Source organism: Acartia tonsa, chromosome 1 (assembly GCF_053477335.1).
Source record: "Acartia tonsa isolate MP-2025a chromosome 1, ASM5347733v1, whole genome shotgun sequence".
NCBI classification, from domain to species: Eukaryota; Metazoa; Arthropoda; class Copepoda; order Calanoida; family Acartiidae; genus Acartia; species Acartia tonsa.
Window position 1 is genome coordinate 59,621,985 of NC_137260.1, and position 22,056 is coordinate 59,644,040.

General features: G+C 32.1%; 3 protein-coding genes across 5 annotated transcripts; all 3 read right to left on the reverse strand.

The window, feature by feature from the left end:
* Positions 1-11: 11 nt before the first annotated feature.
* LOC145325328 (uncharacterized) lies at positions 12-4,450 on the reverse strand. The gene is made up of 6 exons (XM_080168320.1): positions 3,345-4,450; positions 2,303-2,357; positions 1,846-1,970; positions 934-1,258; positions 512-657; positions 12-218 (listed from the first exon to the last, which is right to left on the reverse strand). The coding sequence occupies exons 1-6, from the start codon at positions 3,510-3,512 to the stop codon at positions 24-26; spliced, it is 1,014 nt and encodes a 337-aa protein (XP_080024446.1). The 5' UTR covers positions 3,513-4,450; the 3' UTR covers positions 12-23.
* Positions 4,440-14,012, reverse strand: LOC145325323 (uncharacterized). Of its 2 annotated transcripts, XR_013881447.1 has the most exons (10): positions 13,881-14,012; positions 13,305-13,412; positions 13,031-13,121; positions 12,569-12,697; positions 11,840-12,008; positions 11,254-11,310; positions 7,829-7,959; positions 7,101-7,236; positions 6,104-6,392; positions 5,300-5,759 (listed from the first exon to the last, which is right to left on the reverse strand). XR_013881447.1 is itself a non-coding variant. In XM_080168274.1 (9 exons), exons 1-9 carry the CDS (start codon positions 13,997-13,999, stop codon positions 6,196-6,198), a joined length of 1,137 nt encoding a protein of 378 aa, XP_080024400.1. In that variant the 5' UTR covers positions 14,000-14,012; the 3' UTR covers positions 4,440-6,195. The 2 variants fall into 2 exon arrangements, 1 of the variants encoding a protein (XP_080024400.1); XM_080168274.1 differs by having other exon boundaries at positions 4,440-6,392.
* Positions 14,013-15,222: 1,210 nt separating this feature from the next.
* Positions 15,223-20,807, reverse strand: LOC145325327 (uncharacterized). Of its 2 annotated transcripts, none has more exons than XM_080168305.1 (11): positions 20,623-20,807; positions 19,974-20,313; positions 19,393-19,447; positions 19,074-19,223; positions 18,812-18,880; positions 18,370-18,453; positions 17,548-17,627; positions 16,814-16,897; positions 16,379-16,423; positions 15,743-16,149; positions 15,223-15,325 (listed from the first exon to the last, which is right to left on the reverse strand). In XM_080168305.1, exons 1-10 carry the CDS (start codon positions 20,678-20,680, stop codon positions 16,077-16,079), a joined length of 1,038 nt encoding a protein of 345 aa, XP_080024431.1. In that variant the 5' UTR covers positions 20,681-20,807; the 3' UTR covers positions 15,223-15,325; positions 15,743-16,076. The 2 variants fall into 2 exon arrangements, with proteins under 2 accessions (XP_080024431.1, XP_080024420.1); XM_080168294.1 differs by having other exon boundaries at positions 15,223-15,366.
* Between the last annotated feature and the right edge of the window lie 1,249 nt (positions 20,808-22,056).

A 22,056-nucleotide genomic window follows, 5' to 3' on the forward strand; every position in this document is an offset into this window, starting at 1 on the left:
ATTCAAAGCTAACAGTTTCTAGCTCAGATAAAAGCAAAAAATAAGACCATAGTCAGGTAAAAATAAAACCAATAACAAAATAATCTTATGGCAACATCCTTGCCTTTAGCCCCCTTCTTAGCACTGGACATTGACTGGCGGCCACGGCTCTTGCGCCTGCCACCATCTTCACTATCATCTTCCTCCTCCTCAAAGTCGAATTCTTCATCCTCTGCTTGCTGAGACAAAAAACAAGGATGATCAAGACTGGAAGTAGTGTAGCTACAACTTATTGATTAGAATGTAATAAAACAGAAGTTTGATTTATGAAATTGAATCGAGACTTCAATAAAAAAACGAATAAGCTTCCAATTAACATATACAGGTATTAAATAGCTAAACACTAGGTTGACTAGGAATTCTAACTTATACTAAATTTTCTGTATATTTTGTTTTAAGAGAACTTAAAAGTCTACCTTATCTATTTTAAACCTAACAGCTACCATTCAGAGACGAAGAAAAATTGACAAACCTTTTTCTTTTTCTGTCCCCGTCTACCGCGCCTGCCTCGGCCGCTGAGGGGTAAATCTTCCTCCTCCTCATCCTCTTCCTCAGGTTCCTCCTGCTCCTCCTCCTCTTCTTCGTCCTCATCCTTGTCCCCACCATTGTTCTCCGCAGCTGAAAGTGTCAACTTATACAAACAAAATGTCTAACAGGGGTGTATATTCTGAATGCGATCCCCTGTTAAAGGGGGAATAAAAAATGAAAAAATTGAGAAAATAATTGAAAATGTACATAACGTGACCAAAAGATTGTTCGCTGTTTTTTTATATTATTTATATTATTGATAAGATAATACATATTAGTAGTCTTCAAACCAAAGGAAATGTTTCTAAGATTAAAAATCCAAAATTGTACCACATCCAGTTTTAGAACATTATCAATGATTATTACCTGCGGCAGTAAACTCCCTCCATTTAGCCGACAAGAGCATCATAATTTTGGCCACCGGAACCTTGGGATTCTCTGACTGAACCCTTTGTCTGAATGTCTGCTGGAACAACTTCATAGTTGTAATATTGCTGTAATCAGCCTCGGAATACTCGAGATCCACGTCATTAAGACCAAACTGTTCGCAGACTTGTGTCACGCTGGGCATCTCAGATTCAGGACTGGTCTCGCGAGGTGTGGAGGCGGCTGTTTCGCTGGCGGCAGAAGCGGCCATTTCGGCCTTGCTTTTGCGGCCGCGCTTCCTTGGCTGAGGGGTGGTTACTTCCTCCTAAACATAAAAAAAAACAATTTTAGAGGGGTGTATATTCTGCAAAATTGACTCTGCTAAAGGGGGGTGGGGGGGGGGGAAGAAAAATTATGTTGTTGGGGGAGGAAAAATGTAAAAAATTGAGAGAAGAGAAAACATTTTTTTCCTTTTTTCTCCCCTTCTTGGGGAAAAAAACAAAAATAATGTGTTAAAAGGGGGATATTATGAATAAATTAAAAAGTTCTGAAAATTTTTTCCTTTTTTTCCCCTTTCTTGGTAGAAAAAAAACGAGGGAAAAAAAAGAAAAAAATTTGCAGCAGGGGAAAAAAGGAATCTTGTGCAGAATATATTAAATTAATTTATTTGATAAATACTTTTTAATTAATTTCATACTGCTCCACCCCTTTTCTCCACCTTTTTAATCCGATTAGATAAGCTTGTATGACAGGTGTTAATTAAGAAATAATATATTATATAGGTATTTAGTAAAAATTGCAAACTTACAGATTTTTTTTTAAAGAATGAACTGTGTACTATTTAACTTCAAACTTGTATTAAGGCAATATAGCAAGGCGCCATGACACTTAAAGCTAACCCTGAAGTTTTACCTGGAATTCTTCTTCCTCCTCCTCCTCTGAGTCTCCCCTCTTCTTTTTCTTCTTCTTTCTTCCCCTCCCTCCCCCATCCTTCTGCTTCCTTTTCTTTCCTCTCTTCTTTTTCTTGGCTGAACCACCTAACGTGGTAAAGTTTTTTTGAACTTTCAAAGTAATATAATTTTCATAGTCTATTAAAGGAAATCATATTAGAAGCCAAAACAAATAACAATAATTAAATACGTAGACTTGCTATGCATGACATAGTTATTAACCAAAAAATTCAAGTTTTTGCAAATTAAATCATGTAATATAAAAAAATAACACTATAAAGATATTATTGTGTAAAGCCAATTATCTCAATAGCGCTAGTAAGATTTAGTTGCGCTTCTCGAAGAAGATTTATTTATATACTTATGCATTGTTGGTAGTTTTTGGAGGCTATTTACTAACCCCCTAATTTTCTACTTACCGCCGTAATCTGAATCATCTTCGTCTTTTTGTGCCTCCTCCTCAGAATCAATCACCTAGACAAGTTTTTTTCTCATTAAAATATACGTCTTTAGTTCGAAACTTCTGTCCCTTCGAGTAATAGCATGCAAACCCATACGGATTGATATTATTTACAGCCAAAACAACATTTTGATTTGGGAATTAGAGGCCCTTAAAAATCATACAAATGTTAAAATAAATCATAGAAAGTTTCCCAAAATCTATTCACTAACAAATTTAAGCAAATTTTCTACTTATATTACGAAAGATATAACTAGTTTAAACCGGTTATTGACGCATATTGTTACAATAAAAAAAACTACTATCTTAAAGTTTTAAAACTATTTTTGGGGAGGGTACCACCACCCACCGAAGAGAAATCACACATAAAAATATGTAGGACTTGATCGCAACATTGACAAGTATTACATCTTTAAAATTAGGCCTCTAGGGTCGTATTCGCTGCTAGTAATTTATAAATGAAATGAAAAAAGTACGTACTATTAAATCCTGTGGGCTCTTCAAAATATTAAGTTTAATATATAAAAAAAAAGACATTAATTCCGACGGTGTTTTCCATAAAAAGCCTTCTGGAGCAAATACCTCCCCCCCCCCACACAAAAAATTCAAATTAAGGGGGGATAGCTACCTAGTTCATAGTTAAGAGAACTTTTTTGATTTTAAGGCGACCAGATTATATTTAGAGTGCATGAATTAAACTAAGACTTGGTCGTCAAAATTACCCCTACGCCTTACCTATAATTTCAAAAATAAACGAGGGGGTTTTAATACTTGATAGGCCCTTTAGGAAAAGCAAAAATATATGAAAATCATTTTCATAAATAAACAATAATGTTAATTTAATTAAAAATATTTTTTTTATATTTAAATGAAAAACTAGTGCAAAAACTGAATAAATTTTTAATAGATATGACAATAAAGTATTAGTACAGAGTTAATAATAATTCCTGATAGGAAAAAGTATAAAAAATAACAATTTTAAAAATATAATTTAAATTTACCTCTTTCTCATCCCCAGAGATAATATCCCCCTCCTCATCACTCATTTTTATACAATTAGGAATATAATATCTGAAATTTAATAAAAACAAAACATTAAAATTAATAAAAAACATTAGGTACTTATTTTTGAAGAAAAATAGCAATAAATCACCTTGCAATGCTTGCATCAAATGAACTTAAGATGCAATAACAACCGACGCGAGCACCTTGATCAGCCGGGTGCCGCTAAGCCAAGCTTTGCCAAGGAAATTGTTACGCTTGTTGCGCAGGCGCACAAGGACAATAACAAAGAACACGCATGCGCAATATTGCGTATTTTGAACAGTACGCGCATGCGCACTTAAAGTTACCTTTAATGATAAGGTTTTTAAATAAATAATAGAAGCATATTTTCATTCTAAATTAGTCTTTATTTAATAATTTTGTTAATATACTTAGAAGAATTTGAAATATTTTTTTCTTTTGCATTGTGGGGGAGAGGAGTTGGGGTAAGCTCCGCTTCTCGCCTAACTCACTAAAGAACTTTTAGGGTCGGTGACTTACCCCACACAAATGCGGGGTTGAGTAAACCGGTTTTTAAAAATGTTTCCCTCTCGAAGTCTTTCTTTGTTATATCCAAGGAAAAAAATAGTGGCCCCGCCCCAAACATCTAAGGGTATCTTAAATTTTAGGGTTAAAAATCAAAAAGCTATAAATTCCCATAATCTATTTAAAGCTTATCTAAAATAAAGAATCGATTCATTCGTTAAGGAGTTTTTTATGGACAAACGAAAGCTTCCTACTTTATATTTCACTAGTTGCGTCGCCCTTAGCCTCTAGGAGAAGGCGGGGAATAAAAGAAAATTGCTTAAATCTAACCTAAGACATTTATAAAGCTGCCCTTAAAAAAGTACAAATAATTCGGACCAGCACTTTCTGAGAACTTTAGCTTCAGACAAAAAACCTACTTCGTTTATTACAAATTATATTCACACATTATGATAAATGTTATTAGGGATGAACCAAAATGGTTTCGGAAATAGCAAGTTCGATTGCAGTCATAGGAAATACAAATTGACTCTTAAACAAATCTTCTCATGATAAAATCTATGAAATCAATTTATATATATCAATTCTTTATTTTATACATTAAAACTACAGCTACATAAAATACAATACATAAAAAATACCTATAGGAAAATTAGTTCTTTTTTGTAAAGCTATTTTATTTTAACTACAAATTGTGAGATCACCTTTCACATTGAGTATTTACATAAGGTTAAAAAAATATTGAAGATTTCACTTACAGATTTTTACAATTTTAATACAAAAAGAATATAAAAAGAGCAGGTATAGTATAGTCCCTTTCGTGGCAACGCCTCTAAAGGGGCGTTTCGTCGTAGTTTCAGAGTAACTTTACCCTTATTTCTAGCCCCTGCGAGGGGCTCTAACGCAGGGGGGGTCATTTGCCTAACCCTGCAGGGCAATCACCTAACCCAACTTAACCTAAAATAACCTATCAAAAGCTAATTTGAAAATACGACGAAACGATCCTTACGAGATGTTGCCACGGAAGGGACTAAACCCAGTAGCGCTAAAATATTCATGAAAAATTTTGATGCATAAAAATCATTTAATTATAATCATGCTACGACGCTACAAAATTTGTTTAAACAAAAATGACAAGTTTCAACATTCTTAAAAGCAAAGTCCAAAAATTGCATACAATCAAGCACCAATAAACAACTTAAATCATAGAAAAAATATTAGATGTATTGAAGTATGAACAAAATTCTTAAAAATTCTCTACGAAATCAATTGAAGGGATTCCTAATACGACTTTTCAAGACTTGATTATTTTGCTCTATTTACCTCAACTTTTGCAAGAATCATCATATCAAGTTTAAAATTGATAGGACAACTCAAACATCTGAACGATCTGAGATATCCATTAATAATGTACGAGCAGTGCGACCCTAAATGTAGAAAAGCCCTGCCAATAAAAAGCGAATACAAATATAAAGTTATGTGTTTGCAGGTTTTTTTTGTAGTTTTTACTTAGAAAGGTTGACTTAAAATCACAAGAACCACACCTAACATCTAATCCTATGTTAATATGTTGAATCAGACATACAAAAAGAGCCCCTTTTCAATTAAAATTTCTATTTGTCTTTTTCAATCTTCATAAATGAACAATTTAAAAATATGGATATTTTATAATCTTAATTGTTGTCTTTTATCGTACTGACAATTATACCTAACAATGCTCTTATTTGTGTAATAAATCTATATTTAGAGTTTGGCGCTTCTTATGTGAAATTAGCAGTACTCAATTTAAACTTTTTTTTACAGTTGTGATGCACAATATTTTGTTGATTTATTTCTGTAAACCTATCTAATTTACAGGTAACTAAGTCAGGTATAGGTATAACCAACTGAATTAAATAGAAAAAAGGATTTTGTGATTTCAGCTGTTTTTGGGGGACTACCTTTTTATTTACAATTAAGAAGGGCGGGGACATTGGTCTGTTTATGACACTAGTCCCTTAAGAATTATAATAATGTTTTCTTATTTGTTGGCTTAACAAACTTTGGGACTTTTTATTGAATTTTGATTGGTTGGTTCATTTAGTTCAGAATCTATAAACGTTAAAACCACTAATTGTAATCTATAGAAGAGGTAATTTTGTGTATCATCATTGAGGATGTACATCATATTATCGGACATTGTATTTTCCCTCATTTACAATGACAGCCTTCCAAAATCAGCTGAAATTACAAAATATATTTCTCTCAAATTATATCAGTGTTTGGTTAAAGCTGTAATTAAATACTATAAAAATAACATCTCATATAAGAACCTACGAACAATTAGCTGATAGGATTTCTCTGGGGTAATCTGACTGTGCTGGCCGTGCTGAGGACACTTTGCAGCTCCATGTCAGTCTCCTTCCTCATGGTGGACACCAGGGTCACCAAGTTCCTGCCAGAAGTTGGCAGGTTCAGGATCCACCTGGGCACAGGATTGTTACGGATCATATCGACTGACACCATATCATGGAACCCACCTGATAAATTAGAATTTACATGATAAAGATTGTTATATAAATGATTTATGCACGGATATCTTGAAATAAAAAGACTTATTTTTACACGGTGTTTCAAGGGAAACGTTATTTTTAAACTCTTAACAAAGCATAAAAAATAAAACAATTTTATAAAATGATATATATTTTTTGGAAAACCTGTTCTAGGACTGTTTCAAATATTTAAAAATAATTTTCTCCACAAATTATGCCTTAAAAACCGGGTTTTCCAAAGGCTTTATTTTTGAAGGTTTATGGATTTAAAGGTTGTGGAAAATTTTGCTCACATTTTCATAATTCCAATTGCGCGGCTTGTATTAATAGTAGAAAAACTTTATGCATACCGTTAGAATCTTCGTAAGCTCTAGTTTTGGGATAAAAATATAAGAACCATTCCTGTGCTACGCATAGTATGGAAGCTACTTGGTAAAATGTTTTAACTTACTTATAACTGTTCAACCTTTTTAACATTTTTCAACGTAGCACCTAAACTATAAATAGCACAAAAATAGGAATATATGTATGCAATTATTATTAAGAAACATACTATAATTGAGATGGAGCTATATCCAAATATTTACATGGTGGGACATACCAAATAACGCACTTCATAAAACTTTTCTTCTTAATTTTTCTCATTTATAATAAAATGCACCACGATCAGATAAAAATTTTGATCTAAATCCATACCTATGACGTCATTTCCATTACACTCTAATCTGATACTCATTTTCTTTCCGGTCAATTCCTCCGGGTGAGGGACACTCTCCAGGTCCCTGAAGTCCAGCTGGCACTCAGTTCGTACCCGGTCAAGAATTGGAAAGTCCTAAGGAAAGAAATGTTCAAGTAATAAAAATTTCGGCGGAAAACGGCAGCTTATACCAATAACGAAATTAATTCGGGAAAAAAATCACGAAACCTATACGTGTTTTTCAGCTGTCGTTGGGGGGGCAACACATCGTAAAATTGACGACCTCTCCATTTGCCCTCCAAATATTATTTTATATTTATTTCGCTTGTTGGTTATACCTTATACCTGGGAAAACGGCGGTTTTCGACGAGAGCTGCAGTTCCGCCAACATTATACCTCTTAAGCAACTGCCATCCCAAATTTCAGTAACTCTTATTTTAGTGGAGTTCCTTTGACTTTTAGTTTTAATTTGATTATAAAAGTGTTAAACGGTAATATGGTGATTTATGCTAGCAATTATTTTTCAAAAATTCGTAAGCTTGCCATTACAAATAAGACATTTTTGTGTGCGCCTATCTCAAAAACTGGTTGGAAAAATAAATTTTTATTTCGAATATCTTTATTGCTAACCCATACTAATCATAATATATAAAAAAAACATTTTAAGGTTCACTTCTTCAAGTAAAATGCACTTCATGCAACAATCCCTTTAGAAAAATCTTGTTACCTTTTCTTCTGATTCGGGCTGTGTAAAAACAGAAAACCTATCCTGCACTGGCGGAAGGGATTTCTTAGCCGTGATCTTTCCTATGTTATCTCGGTTCCATCTCAACTGTCGCAGCGAATCCAAATGTTTCCCTAAAATAAACACGGTTGAGAACAGTATTCTTTAATGTCTTTTTTGATTAGGTTTTAAATTCAAGGAAGTTTTCATTAGTAAGGTATTGTTTTTATTTTTTGGTGGTACAATTACTTGTTTTAAAACGTAAAAAAATAAACTAAAGAGAACAATTTCATAAAAAATGCAAATCATAGCTTATATAATCAGACTGTAGCTCAGAGATTTACAGAGAGAGGAAGGGACAATGGTGTGCTTATTTCACTGGTCCCTATAGTTTTATAATATGGTTTTCTTATTCGTTGCCTTAACAACTTTGGGGACTTTAAGGAATTTCGATTGGTTGTTTAGTGTTTAAATGTGTCAACCACTACAAAAGGGGTAATTTTGTGTATTGTCATTGGGGATGCACATCAATTTATCGGCCATTGTCTTATTCCTTTAGATCCCTGCAGGGTTTACCAATTTTTGTACAGCAACAATATTGATGTATAATTCTTAAAAGCAAAGCTTTTCTATAATTAGGGTCGGTCCGTCTGTACGTCCGTCCGTAACGGATAGCGTTTTTCGTTAATTTATGCATGTTAGAATTGTCCCATTGATTTCAAACTTTGCATGGTGATTCCTGTAGTAGTTAGGTACGATTTAGAAAGCGTAGCAACTCTATAATCATTGCCAAAATGTCCGTACGTCCATTTTAAACATGTTGACTTTTTTTACTTTATTAGCAACTAATTTTTTAAGTGATATAATAATCCGATTGATCTGATTTTTGGTGTACTGATTCCTGGGACAACAAAGTACAATTTTATAAGCGAAGCAACTCTATAATCAAGTCCTAAAGTTGTAAGTATGTCCATAAACATTATTTTGTATCAAGCATTTTTTCAACAATGTTGCTTCGATTCTTATACATTTATATTCTGATTATTCAGTTCTGACATTATACAAGTGTTAATGTCCGTTTATCCTACCGTTTCAGTGGTTCGCTTTTATGGATGTTGTCATCCTTGTTTTTATAAAAAAAAAGAGCAAAACAAAAAATCCAATAAAAAATTTAATAAAAGTTATATATACATACTGAATAAAAAATTGCACATCTCTTATTTCGAAAGTGTAATTCCCTCTTCTGATAAAAATTAGTAATGTAATGTTTAATAAGAACCCCCAAAGGAATACGACGATTTATGATAAATTAACCCCCTCCACTCAATTATATAAAACAAGTTACTTCTATTGTATAACAAATTAAAAGTTTGAAAACTATTCAGTTATAAATCTTTCTCAACCAAATTTAAAAGAAAAAAGTCTACTTTATCATTCCGAAATATATTTCAAATAAAAAATACTCATTATCAATCGCATCTCTTAGTGAAGTAAATCCAGCAAATTTAGCTTGGTCAGTTTAAGGATGCTACATTGTCTCCAACCCTGTACCCCTTCCTCCCCCCCCCCCCAAAAAAAAAGAATTTTTAGCTAACAAATAGCAGGAGGAGTTTATAAGGTTTATAAGGCAAAAAAATTAATGGAATACTTACTCTCTTTGAGGCGTTAAGTGTTCCACTGGGGTAATAACTGATATTAACATTATTTAAAAGCAACTATATAAAATTTCAAATGAACAATAAAATGGTTGTTATAGTTACAAAAATATTTTTTTGTATATTAAAAATTTTGTTCTATTTTATGATTATGAACAATGAATACATATATTACAAAATAAAATTCTTAATATTTTATTCTAAAGAGAACAAAGGGGAATTTCCAATTAGGATCTTCTATTGTTATTGTTAGGAACAACAAGGATGACAACATCCATAAAAGCGAAGCTCTGAAACGATAGGACAAACGGACATTAACACTTGTATAATGTCAGAACTGAATAATCAGAATGCGAATGTATAGGAGTCAAAGCAAAATTGTAAGTAAATTTGTTAAAAAACTGCTTAATACAAGATAATGATTATGGACATACTTACATTTTTAGGACTTGAATATAGAGTTGCTTCGCTTATAATATTGAACTTTGTTGTCCCAGGAATCAGTATATCAAAATTCAGACCAATCGGATAATTAGTTCACATACAAATTTGTTGTTAAAAATGTAAAAAAATCAACATGTTTAAAATGGACGTACGGACATTTAGGTAATGATTATAGAGTTGCTACGCTTTCTAACTCGTACCTAACTATTACAGGAATCACCATGCAAAATTTGAAATCGTTAGGACAATTCTAACATGCCTAAATTAACGAAAAAAGCTATTCAAAAATGTAAAAAAAATCAACATGTTGAAAATGGACGTACGGACATTTTGGTAATGATTATAGAGTTGCTACGCTTTCTAACTCGTACCTAACTACTAAAGGAATCACCATGCAAAATTTGAAATCGATAGGACAATTCTAACATGTCTAAAGTAACGAAAAAAGCTATCCGAGACGGACGGACGTACGGACGTACGGACCGACCCTAATTATAGAAAAGCTTCGCTTTTATTAAAAAGAAACAAAGTAATAAATTCTAACAAATATATACAGGGGTGTATATTCTTCCCGAACTAAGGAGAAAATTTCAGACTAAAAATCGGACCAACACCAAAGATATGGGGAAATATTTGAAGAATCAGCAAAAAGCTACTTGTCGTTTCAACTATAGACACAAAAATTCCTTACAAGAATGAAAAAGGGATAGTTGCACAAAGTGCATTTATCGAGATGGGGGGTACTTGTAAAAGTGAACCTTTAAATGTTTTTTAGAATATGATATATATGTAGGTTAGCCATGAAAATATTTGAAATAAAAAGAACATTTTAACAGGCAGTTTATGAGTTATGTCAAAAAATGTCTAATTTATGTATGTAAACGTCACTAGGTATTTTAGTCTTGATATTTTTTAAATTACGTGGCAGAAAATTGAAATTCTTTCAAATCTATGTCCTATAAATAAAGTTTAAACCATTAAACAGGAAACATATGTGGTTCACTAAATTCAAGTTCAAACGCATTTCGTGCAACTACCCCTTTAATTTCAACATGGAAGTAAATTAAATATTTTTGAAGCAGGGGAAGAAGTAAATCTTGTGCCGAATTTACACCCCTGAATATATAGGTATATATGAAAAAATGTACGGTTTATAAAATATCACGTAATGTCAAAGATTCTGCTTTCAAGTATTGGTAAAGAATGTCTCTTAAGGACCTAGAAAAATATTTATATTTTTTTTAACATACCTATACAAACGTAAATACAAATTCAAAAACAGAATGTAACGATAATTTCTCAAAAAAAACTTAATAAAAATTTTTTTACCTTCTAGTGGGATTTCTATATAACCAGTAGCTCCTAAGCTGTCAGCAAATGCCTCTCCTTATGTAAAAAAAATATTTTATTTCATAAAAATCCTAAGTTTTATTTCCTTTTAGAGATATTTAGACCACTATATGAAAATTAATTTAAGAGTCTAGATGTTATGGGACCGCGGATTGAAAGTACGATTTATCCTGTAACAAAATGTCTGTCTGTACCGAAGGATCTAGCTAACCGTTGGACCGATAAGGTTCTCCTTGTCAAGCTTCTCATATCCTAGGAAGGTTTATAACTGTTTTGGGGGAGAGTAATTCCCCCCTCCCAAGAGAAATGACCTAAAGAAAAGTATTAACTCACAAAATATTTTTTTAACTTTTTCTTTTTAAAACAAAAATTGAAAACGGGAGGCGACTTTCATTTCCCCACCTCATTGGCCCCTGGAAGCTTCTAGGGACATAGCCGCTGGTAATAAATGAATATTAAAATCAATAAACAATGAACATCGCTGAAAAGCAGCAATAAAGAATAATTTTCTTCAAAATACATAAACAAAGAAAGGCGATTTTTTCAGTGGAGAAAAAATATTTACCTAATTCTGGGGGAAGCCTGGATCCTCCAACATACAGGTAAGATTCTCCGGGATAGTAAGCTAGGTACAAAACTTTGGATTTTAATATTTTCTTTTTGTCGTTCTCTCGATTCTTTGATTTCTTCACGTAGGAAACACTAAACCAGATTTTGTTTACGTCAGTCTCCGTCTAAAATATTTAATTTTTTAAATTACAATAGAAGGAAAGTGGTATAGGCAACCTCTATTTAATGAATCACTGGTTTGGGTCACTGAGTGCTCGTATTGAGATCTGGAATATTCATCCATGAGCAGGACGTGGTACGTGAATACATTACTTTATATCTTATCTTATCTGACGACACTATTGTTAGGTAATATAACCCACGATCGTCCCACATCCGCTCGTCACCGGGTAGGTGATAAGTTCGAATCTCGGACCGACACCAAGTCATAACTAAAGACGTTAAAAATGGTTCCTACTGATGTTATGTCAGGTGCGCGACATAAATAGTAAGAGTAGGGAATACCTTGGCCAATAAACAGTTGCAACTCACTACCATTCACAGTTAGGACTTCTCAGACAAAGGTCGTGCGATCAAAGGGTTGGTTGTCTGATGGATGTTACTTAACCTAATAGATTACTGCATCCCATTACACGTGGATGATGCTCTGGATTCTCTAAATCGAGGGAGAATTCCGCCTATACGAGGTTATGGTAAAATAACACAAAATATAATTTTAAAATACCTGAATACCACTGGCAAAACCCTTCTTAGATAAGCACGACTTCAATTTATATCTTGATTCTACACCGACAACTTCCAGGGTTAAATCTTCAATGTCGTCAGGTTTCTTATAATTTTGAAATTGATACACCTAAAACAGGTCAAATAAAAATGTTGAATCATTATATTATTCACTTTGGCAAGGCTTCAAGTTCGTATCATAATATTTATATACCTACCGCATGAAAATAAAGACTATACAAATCTTATATCTAACTTACATTTTAGTACGCGTCACACAGATAAAGGGATAGGTGAATTGTCTCGTCGTTTTTCTTGTTTAAAAAATAATCCCCAGTGAAATGATATTACCGATCCAATTAAGAGGGAAAATAAAAAAAGCTACCTACTTATTTTACTGAAAATAAAAAAAAACAACAAACATCGAAGAAAGTCGCGCTAAAAGAAGTAAAAACAAACTTACCCTCCATGTTTTAGCTTTTGATCTTTGAATAACAACTAAAAGATTAATGTATTTGAGGTAGTCCGTTGCACGAGTTGGCATCCGAAGTTCTCTAAATAAAGATAAAAGCAAATCAGTAATGTTAAAAAAATTTAAGGATGATACCTAATACAAGGCGTTTTTCTCAAATATAGGTATGTATTCCGATTTATCTATAAAATATGAAGAAGCCCTTCTTAAACATAAATACATTTATCCTTGTCTTGTGGAGTAAATAAAATAAAATAAATCTTACTTTGAAGTGTCCAAATTTTCTGTGAAATATTTAATCTTATTGACCATTTCATTCACCAAGGCATTTCTCCGCTGGGTTTTAGGTAATTGATCAATCTGTTCAAATATTCTAAACAAAAAGAATTTATTATTAGAAAGATAGTTCAAAAGTTCAGAAAAAAAAAAAACTATTTTTAAATGGTGGAAAACCTAAAAACAAACGGGCCATTTTATTAACGGTTAATCTTTTCTTTATATAATTATACAGTAATAAGGATTTGTTTGTTTTTATTAATTGTTCATTTTCTTATCCATTAAAAGCCAGGGATATAAAAGGATAATATATACTATGGCGCCCGAAAAAGTAATGTCCATCCGCAATGATGATACACAAAATTATCCCTTCAGAAGGTTATAAATCATAGTTGAAACATTTGGACAATTAACAAATGAACCATCCAATCAAAATGCAAATAAAATCCGCAGAGTTATTGCCCTGTAAGAAATTATCATTATAAATCTTTTGGGGACTAGTGTATTAAACAGCCCAATGTCCCCTCCCTCCCTGCTTAAGAACACTGAAACCAAAGACACATACTTTGAGGCCAAAGTTGGCACTTTCTGAAAGACTCGCTCCACCACATGTTTCAATTGTTCTCCCTGAATACTTCGTAGCAGTTTTAATATTTGGTCATACTCGTCACCTTTCTTTCCCATTTTTCTGAAATAAAAACAATTAGGTTAATATATTTAAATGTTCATAAATCATTTTTTAATAGTTACAAGAAGAGTTTTTTTCATCAATGTCTGAAGCCCAAGATCTCAATGAATACAGTTCCGATTGGGATATATTTTTATTGTTTTTAAGAAAGCTTTACATAGCTTATATTCGATGCTGTGATAGTTTTCAGCTATTATATATACTTTTAAGATGGTTCTATGTATGCTACTTTTCTACACTATCTTCCCTTTCAATACAGAGCCCTAGAAGCTGGTGACGTAGAAAGTATTGTTGGACTGAAATTAGTTGAACTTTATACAGTTTTATCTTATAAACGTCTCATGGCCGGTTTTTGTCTATTTTCTTGACCTCCTCCGCCCTTCCATATGGGCTAGGAGCAAAGCAACAAGTATATTTATAAAAATAAAGCAAATTTTCTTCATTCAGACTACATATTCTTCAAAATTTTCTTTTCTTGCTTCAACAGTTTTCTTTTCTAGGATTTTTGTATTTTTTTTTGAAATTGTCTAAATTTCAAATACCAAACAATTACAACAGTGTAGCCAGAAAAAATGGTATTTTATGGGACAAATTTATATTCATAGCCTTTTGATAAATGCTTGGAATTAAAACCTTGCTATTTTACTCATTATTGTCTGCTTAAAATAAAATTCTAAAAGTTTTTAAAAAATACTTATAATTTAATTTTATAATTTGGGTAGGTTAATCTGGCGACATGGTTCTAAACTGAATGCCGCGTAATATAAACAAAAGGCAATCAATCAATAAATAAGGAATTGGAGGGACTTTTTTTGCTATCTAATGAGACAGAGTAGAATAATATTAATATAATATAATTATAATATAATCATTCTAATGAGACAGAGTAGAACTTTTCCCTTCCGCTAGATGGAACGGGTAGGCTATGCTTTTCAGGCAATATAACTGCTAGTCATAAGAACACTGTTTTCATGGGGATGGAAAACTTTCTAAAAAAAAACTTTCCGCTGGAGACTTTCAAAATGAGTTTGAAAGAAAATATCAAGTTTAATTTTCAGTTGTAGGTAGACTTTGAGAATACTTTTGAAACAAATTAAGTATGGGTTCGCCACTATAGGTATACAGACACTAAAGAAAATTTAAATAAAGTATAGAAAAAAATGACAAAACATAACTTAATTTTAAATTAATGCATTTGATGTAAATTTTAACATGTATATAACGATTACATAAATTTTATTACACTTATTTTTTTACAATTCACTTACAATGGGAAGGAAGGTTTCAAATTCCATTTATATTTGATAAAAACATTAAGTACACTTAGAATGGGTTTATAGAGTGAGAGAATAACTATTTTGCCCTTAAATATTGAATATTCCTAATATTTTTGTATGTTGATATTGCCTTTTAGATTATCAAGCAGTGACAATAATTGAATGCATAAGGACAACCAAGTTACCTACTGTTTGAGTTTTATATTCCCCGACACCTTTTCAAACTTTTCAATTGGGGGGGGGGGGGGGGGAGGGTTCCATAGTCAAAACCCAATTTTTCAGGGTCGTGGTAATTACTCCATATGTAAATCCCCCCCCCCCCCAGATTATTCCTGCTTTCTTAATATTTTAATCAAATTTTAAAAAATAAATATTTTTTTTTGAAAAAATAATAGAAAAGATTAGGTAGCTTTTAATAAATATCTTTTTCTGGAAGAAATGTTGAAGGCAAAATAGTTAGACTTTCAGAGAACATCCATTACATATTAATAATCCCATATTTTTAAGCTCGATATTTCTTTAGCAGCACTAATATATCTTTCAATATGTTTAGTAAGCTATTTCTGTACATTTCATTTCAGTTTTGGGGTTTCAAAGTGAAAAGGAACCAATTAAATGCACAAGAAATAATTAAATTACGAAAAATTTAAATTACAAAAGAGTACAATCAAGGAGAACAGGACGTTTTCAAAATCTACAACGAGAAAAAAAATGAAAATAACATCTTAAAAGCGAATACACTTCTTCAAGTTTGTCAAATTCATTACAATCATAGTAAATAATAGTTCTTTTTTTTTCATTTACTAATTCTTGATTTCATAGTTTCTCTCCAGGCTTCCCTCTTCTTTTGTTTATTTGACTTTGGAGGCCTGAAAATAATATTTATAGTTCAACTTTAATAACATAATAATATACAATTAGAATGTTAAAAGTTTACTTAAAAACTTTTTAAAAGTTTCCAATTTAAGGAAAAGCCAATTTTAAATGCCTTTTTTAGTTATTGGAACTAATCAACGATTTGCTCGGTAGTTCTTGTATTTTTTTAACAGGATTTGTAAATGCATATATAGCTAACATACAATTTTGCTGAGACTTTACCTTTCTATGTTGCTTGGCTCTTGCACTTTCTCTTTAAACATCGCCCTAAAGATAATAAAATTTAAAAAATTGTATTAATTAATCTTAAATAATGACCACATCCATAAGAAGCGAAGCAAAAAAAAACATGGATGGAAAAGCAGACAAAGTGAGTAATAGAGCATTTAAAAAAAGAATTGAGATAATATTAAAAAAATCAAAGAAAATCACAAAACCTATGAAAAAATAAGTTTTATGTCTTTTGAAGCATGAACGACAAGACAGACGGACAAAACAATGTAAAGGTTAGATGTACACAGATAACATTAGTCTTCAATGAAAGTTCTAGTTGTCTATCTTAAATAGAAGCCGAGAAACTCACATTTCCCCCATAGCGTTAGGGACAGACTAACAGGCTATAAAGTAGTTTTGTTACAAAAAAATATTATGATTTACCTAATTTTCTTAGCTCCAGGTGTAAGACTGTTAAAATGCGCGGGATTGTATCCTTTGTTGTTTTCTTGATATGTTCTTGTGCCTCTGAAAAGTTGATTTTAAAAATTACAACAAATGATTTTTCAAATATTTAGCTTCATAATTTAACTCAAGGAAGCATAAAAAATCTTTATATAAAAAGCAAAGCTTTTCTATAATTAGGGTCGGCTTTGCAGTCCGAGACGGATAGCTTTTTCGTTGATTTAGGTATATTAGAATTGCCCTACCGATTTCAAACTCTGCATAGAGATTCCTGTAGTAGTTAGGTACGATTTAGAAAGCGTAGCAACTCTATAATCATTACCAGAATGTCCGTACGTCCATTTTAAACATGTTGATTTTTCTACTTTTTTAACAGCAATTTTTATGGGAACTAACTATCCGATTGTTCTGATTTATGGTATATTGATTCCTGATACAACAAAATACAATATTATAAGCAAAGCAACTCTATAATGAAGTCCTAAAATGTAAGTATGTCCATAAAAATTATCCTGTATCAAGCTGTTTTTCAAATTCACATACAATTTTGCTTCGACTCTTATACATTTATATCCTTGTTTTTCAAAAAATTTTTCAATTTAAGGGCATTTACTGATGTATTTCAATTAACTGGATGTAAATTTTCGTGTTATTAGATTAATCTAACTACCTATTATATAAATCAATGAAGTATCATTAAAAAGCATAAGTACCTAAATGTCGATTTATAAGCCGCCCGCATTGATGAAAAGGTATTCTGTCCGGAATCAAAGTATTTCTCTAGTTCTCTATCCTAAAACATGGAAAAATAAAAATCACAACTTGGAAATATTGTTCTAACAATGATAAGTATTCTAAAAATTGCCTTGCAATAAGATTCTAGGTGACCGATTTTTCTCGTATCGATGTCACTTTTGCCCTTCTGGTGGGAGCTGGGTGAGAGATAGACTGGTCCTCTAGAGTTTTCTTTTTGTTAAACCAATAAAGACACCCTAACATCCAAGATTGGTCTACTGTAGCTCATCTGGTGGCTTGGCAAAGTCAAAACATGTATTTAAAATTCAGTCACCTTGAAAGCATCCCAGTGTACTTACATTATAAATAACAAGGATGACAACATCCATAAAAGCGAAGCTCTGAAATGGAAGGACAAACGAACATATATACACTTGAATAGAGTGTAAGAACTGAAAAAGCAAGATATAAATGTATAAGTCTTTACAAGATTGTGTGTAAATGTGATGCAAAACTGATTAAATACAGGAATAAATAAAGGCAAAGTTTTCTAAATCGTATTATAGGAATCACCATTTCAAGTTTGAAATCGGTAGGACAATTCTAACATGTTTAAATTAAAGAAAAGAGCCAACCGTTCCGGACGGAAAGACCATAATTAAAAAAAGCTTTGCTATAAAAAAATATGTTTTAAATTAACTTTCAGGTATATACGGACTTACATACTCCCTAACTAAAAATGTAGAGCGACTGTGCTATTTACAATTGATAACAGATTACACATGAAATAAAATTGAAACCTGGGCTTGAAGTTCTTCAAAAGATCTCTGTTTAAATGATGGATTTGTTTGATTCAGAAAGAAATTATTTGAACTATTGTAATACTGAAAAGAAAAAAAAGAATGTTATAATTCTAATTTATGATTTAATTATACTAATAAATAATTTTAGCTGCTAGATTTGCATAAACTTTAGGGAAGCTTTGTATTGGTTCTGGCATGTTGAGGTGGATAAAGGTAACGACTCAAAAGATAAATTTATCTTATTGTAAAGAGTAGTGAATGTTTTTTTGTCCATTAGGTCTCGCTAACCACTGAACCTCCTTAGTTCTCCATTTTAGGTAAGCTTCATATGAGAAAGGGTTTTTTTGCTATTTTTTCATTGCCCCCACCCCTCCCTTCAAATAAAGAGCTCATCTATAATAGACGCAGCATATGGTTTGCTATAAAAACAAGCACTTACTATTTTATTATAAAGATCACTAAGCCACTGGGAATACTGTTTGGAAACTTCTTCAGAATATCCTCCCTCCTAAAATATAAATAGGTAGTTGCACGAAATGCATTTAAATTTGAATTTAGGGAACTGCATATTTTTTTCATGTTCAAAGGTTTAAACTACATTTATAGGGAATATATTTGAAAGAATTTCAATTTTTTACCAGGTAGTTTTAAAAATATCAAGATTTGAAAATCGTATTCTTGTGATATATGCAACTTATTACCTTATTACAGGTCTCTAGGTATAGTTGATATTGATTGTAATGATACTGATAATATTCATAGTACTGCTCCAGGCTCCAACTAGACTGATCTTCACTTGATACTTCAGTAGTGACGGATTCTTCTGATGATTGTTCAATGGCAACAGGTTTCTTAAAAAAAGAAAGTTTATTTTGCTTAAAATCTAACAACTAACTACTTAAACAATGGTTCAAACCTTTAAGAGGCTTCATTTCAGTATTATTAAACAGATAAAGCCTAAAATATTTTTTTGTTAACATTGATAATTATTACATATTTGAGATGAATGAAAAAAATTACCTTATTCGTTGTAATGCCTTCAGAAATGATATCCTTCCAAACTGCTGATTTCAACCTTAATACACATGAACTGAACATACTAGTACTAGTTTCGCGTAGGTTTAAAGACCAACTGCACTAGAAAACTTCACTTAAAACTAGCGGCTACGCCCTCAAAGGCCTCTAGCGGAACATAAAATGTTTTCTTTTCAATTTATGTTACGATCACCTGTTTGCAAAAAAATTATTTAAAGTCCGCTAGGCGGCACTAGTTTCGTAGAACATGATTTTTTTGGGGATTTCTCTTGGGAGGAGGGTGGTAACCTCCTCTAAAATAGTTAGGTATAAACGCACAGGACCTATTAGAAGCTAAACTGTAAAGGAAACCCATATTTAATCAGCATTTTGCGAGATCCTTGGGTACAAACAGACACACAGCGATCCTGTATTTTTAAAATCTTAAAAATCATTGCAAGGTTTAAAACGTTCAACAACCTGACCCCAAAAACCAAATTTTTTCAAATTAAACACTAAAATAGGCATAAAATATCAATTTTCGTAGCTATTAATCTGTGTCAAATTAATGTATTAAAAATACATACTCTTTCATTTCTCTTTTACTCATTCCAGGTAGTTGAGGTACATCCATTTCAGCAACATTGTCATCTTCCTGACTGTAATTATATTCTATGGTATCATCAGTAACAGAATCAACATAATTGTCAACACTGTGGTTGGACGGTTCTGGGTTAACATAAGCTGTGCAAATTTCTTCACATGTTTCATTTTCTACTTGTGTTGATTCTAAATGTGATGATGGACTAAATTCGGGTTTGTTTGTGAGATCATCTGATGGATCTTTTTCTATTGGTGACGAGAGTTCTTCTTTTGATTTCTTGTTGTTTTCAGCAGTATTTTCTTCTTTCTTCTCTTTGTCATCCTCTAAAACAGCAAAATTATTTTGATAATTTGATAAATAATTGGAAAATTGTCTTTCTAATAGTTATAATCTGGGATACAGGTACAAGACCATGGACGATAAATTAATCTTTAACCATTTTTCTTGTAATATTTTGCAGTAGGTAGTTGGTAAATATTAGGGGAAAGTAAGGGTTGTAGCTGAAATACCCCCTGATTACAGAAAAATCACCCTTAAGATTGTCCCAAACGAGTCGTTTATGCTCAAAAATACATGCAATGGACACAAAAACTAAAAAAAGAAAAGCGTCGCTTTTATTCAATGAGGTTTACCTGTTTCCTGTTCATCTTCTGACGAGGACGGATAGTCTAATAATCCACGCAGAGACATGATATTAATATCTGAAGGTAAAACACTGCTGTAATGAATATTGACAAGGATCACAGTTTAGTTAGTAGTAGGGTTGGGCCGGATATCCGGCAATTTTCAATATTCTGCCGGATACAAGATATTGAAACTATCCGGATACCCGGCTGATTTCTACAGCCGGATATCCGGCGTTGGCCAAATATCCGGCCCAACTCTAGTTAGTAGCATAGTTTCAGTAATTAACAGGAAACACATGACTGTAACAAAATAGGAAAAATAAATTCAATCACATCTTAAAATAATCAAGATTAAGTTGACCAAGTAAAGACCAATCGGGATTAAAAAGGAATCTTAAGGGATAAGACAGTGGGCTATGATTGACTATAAAATGTTACCCCTTCTTGAGATTACAACTATTGGTGAAAATTTTAACATTGCTGGTTTGTACAAACAATTTATATTTTTAAACTAAAAAATGATTGACTGTGATTAATTTAGGAGACTTTTTACGGCCCAACACAGAATAAATGAATGCACAATGCTTTTTATTTCCCTATTGGACCAACATAACTTTATCTTGATCCATTTAAGATATGTGTGAATATATAAACAATGAGGCACAACAAGCATTATTTTAGTATGCAATTTCACTTACTTACATATAGGACTCGGCAGCCGCGTGTATGCCACGATTAAGCCTGAAATTAAAACCTGTTTGGATGCCTGTAAAAAATTTGGCATTGCCATTTTTGTTATGATAATGTTTAGACTTCCAGCTGATTTTAAAATTTTAAAAGGTTGATTTCCCTGAGGCTTACAGGCGGCTGCCGAGCCCTGCTAAGCAGTGAGGAGATTAGTTTCAAAGGAATGTAATTAAAACTGTGCCTTATTGCGGATAAATATTTCAAAATTAACAGATTTATGGTAGAAATAAATTGTTTTGAAATGATTTCAATCTGAAATTGGGTAAAATTCCTTCAACCAACGAGTAGACCCCCTCCCCCTTTAAAAAAAAATGTTTTAGCCCCTTTGGGGAGCTCAAAACATACAATCTTACTGCACACATGCGGTGCTCTACTAACTCTTATGTGACCTGAACTAAATATCATAAATATACTTTTAAGAATTTTTTTGGAGTCCACTTAGAGTTGAGGGAAAATTACCAAAACTCTTTTAATAGGCAAAATGCTTTTTAATCAAGACATGGAAATAATATCAACATTATAAAATACTTAAGGCGTAATAAATGAATAATATTAAAGCAGGAAAAACAAATTACAAATTCTTATAATCAAAAGTTTAATGAGATATGATGTAACAATGTAATCACAAAACAAATAATTTAGATCAAGTCAAGAATACAAAGAAGTTTATTTTCGACAGCTTTTTATAATGCT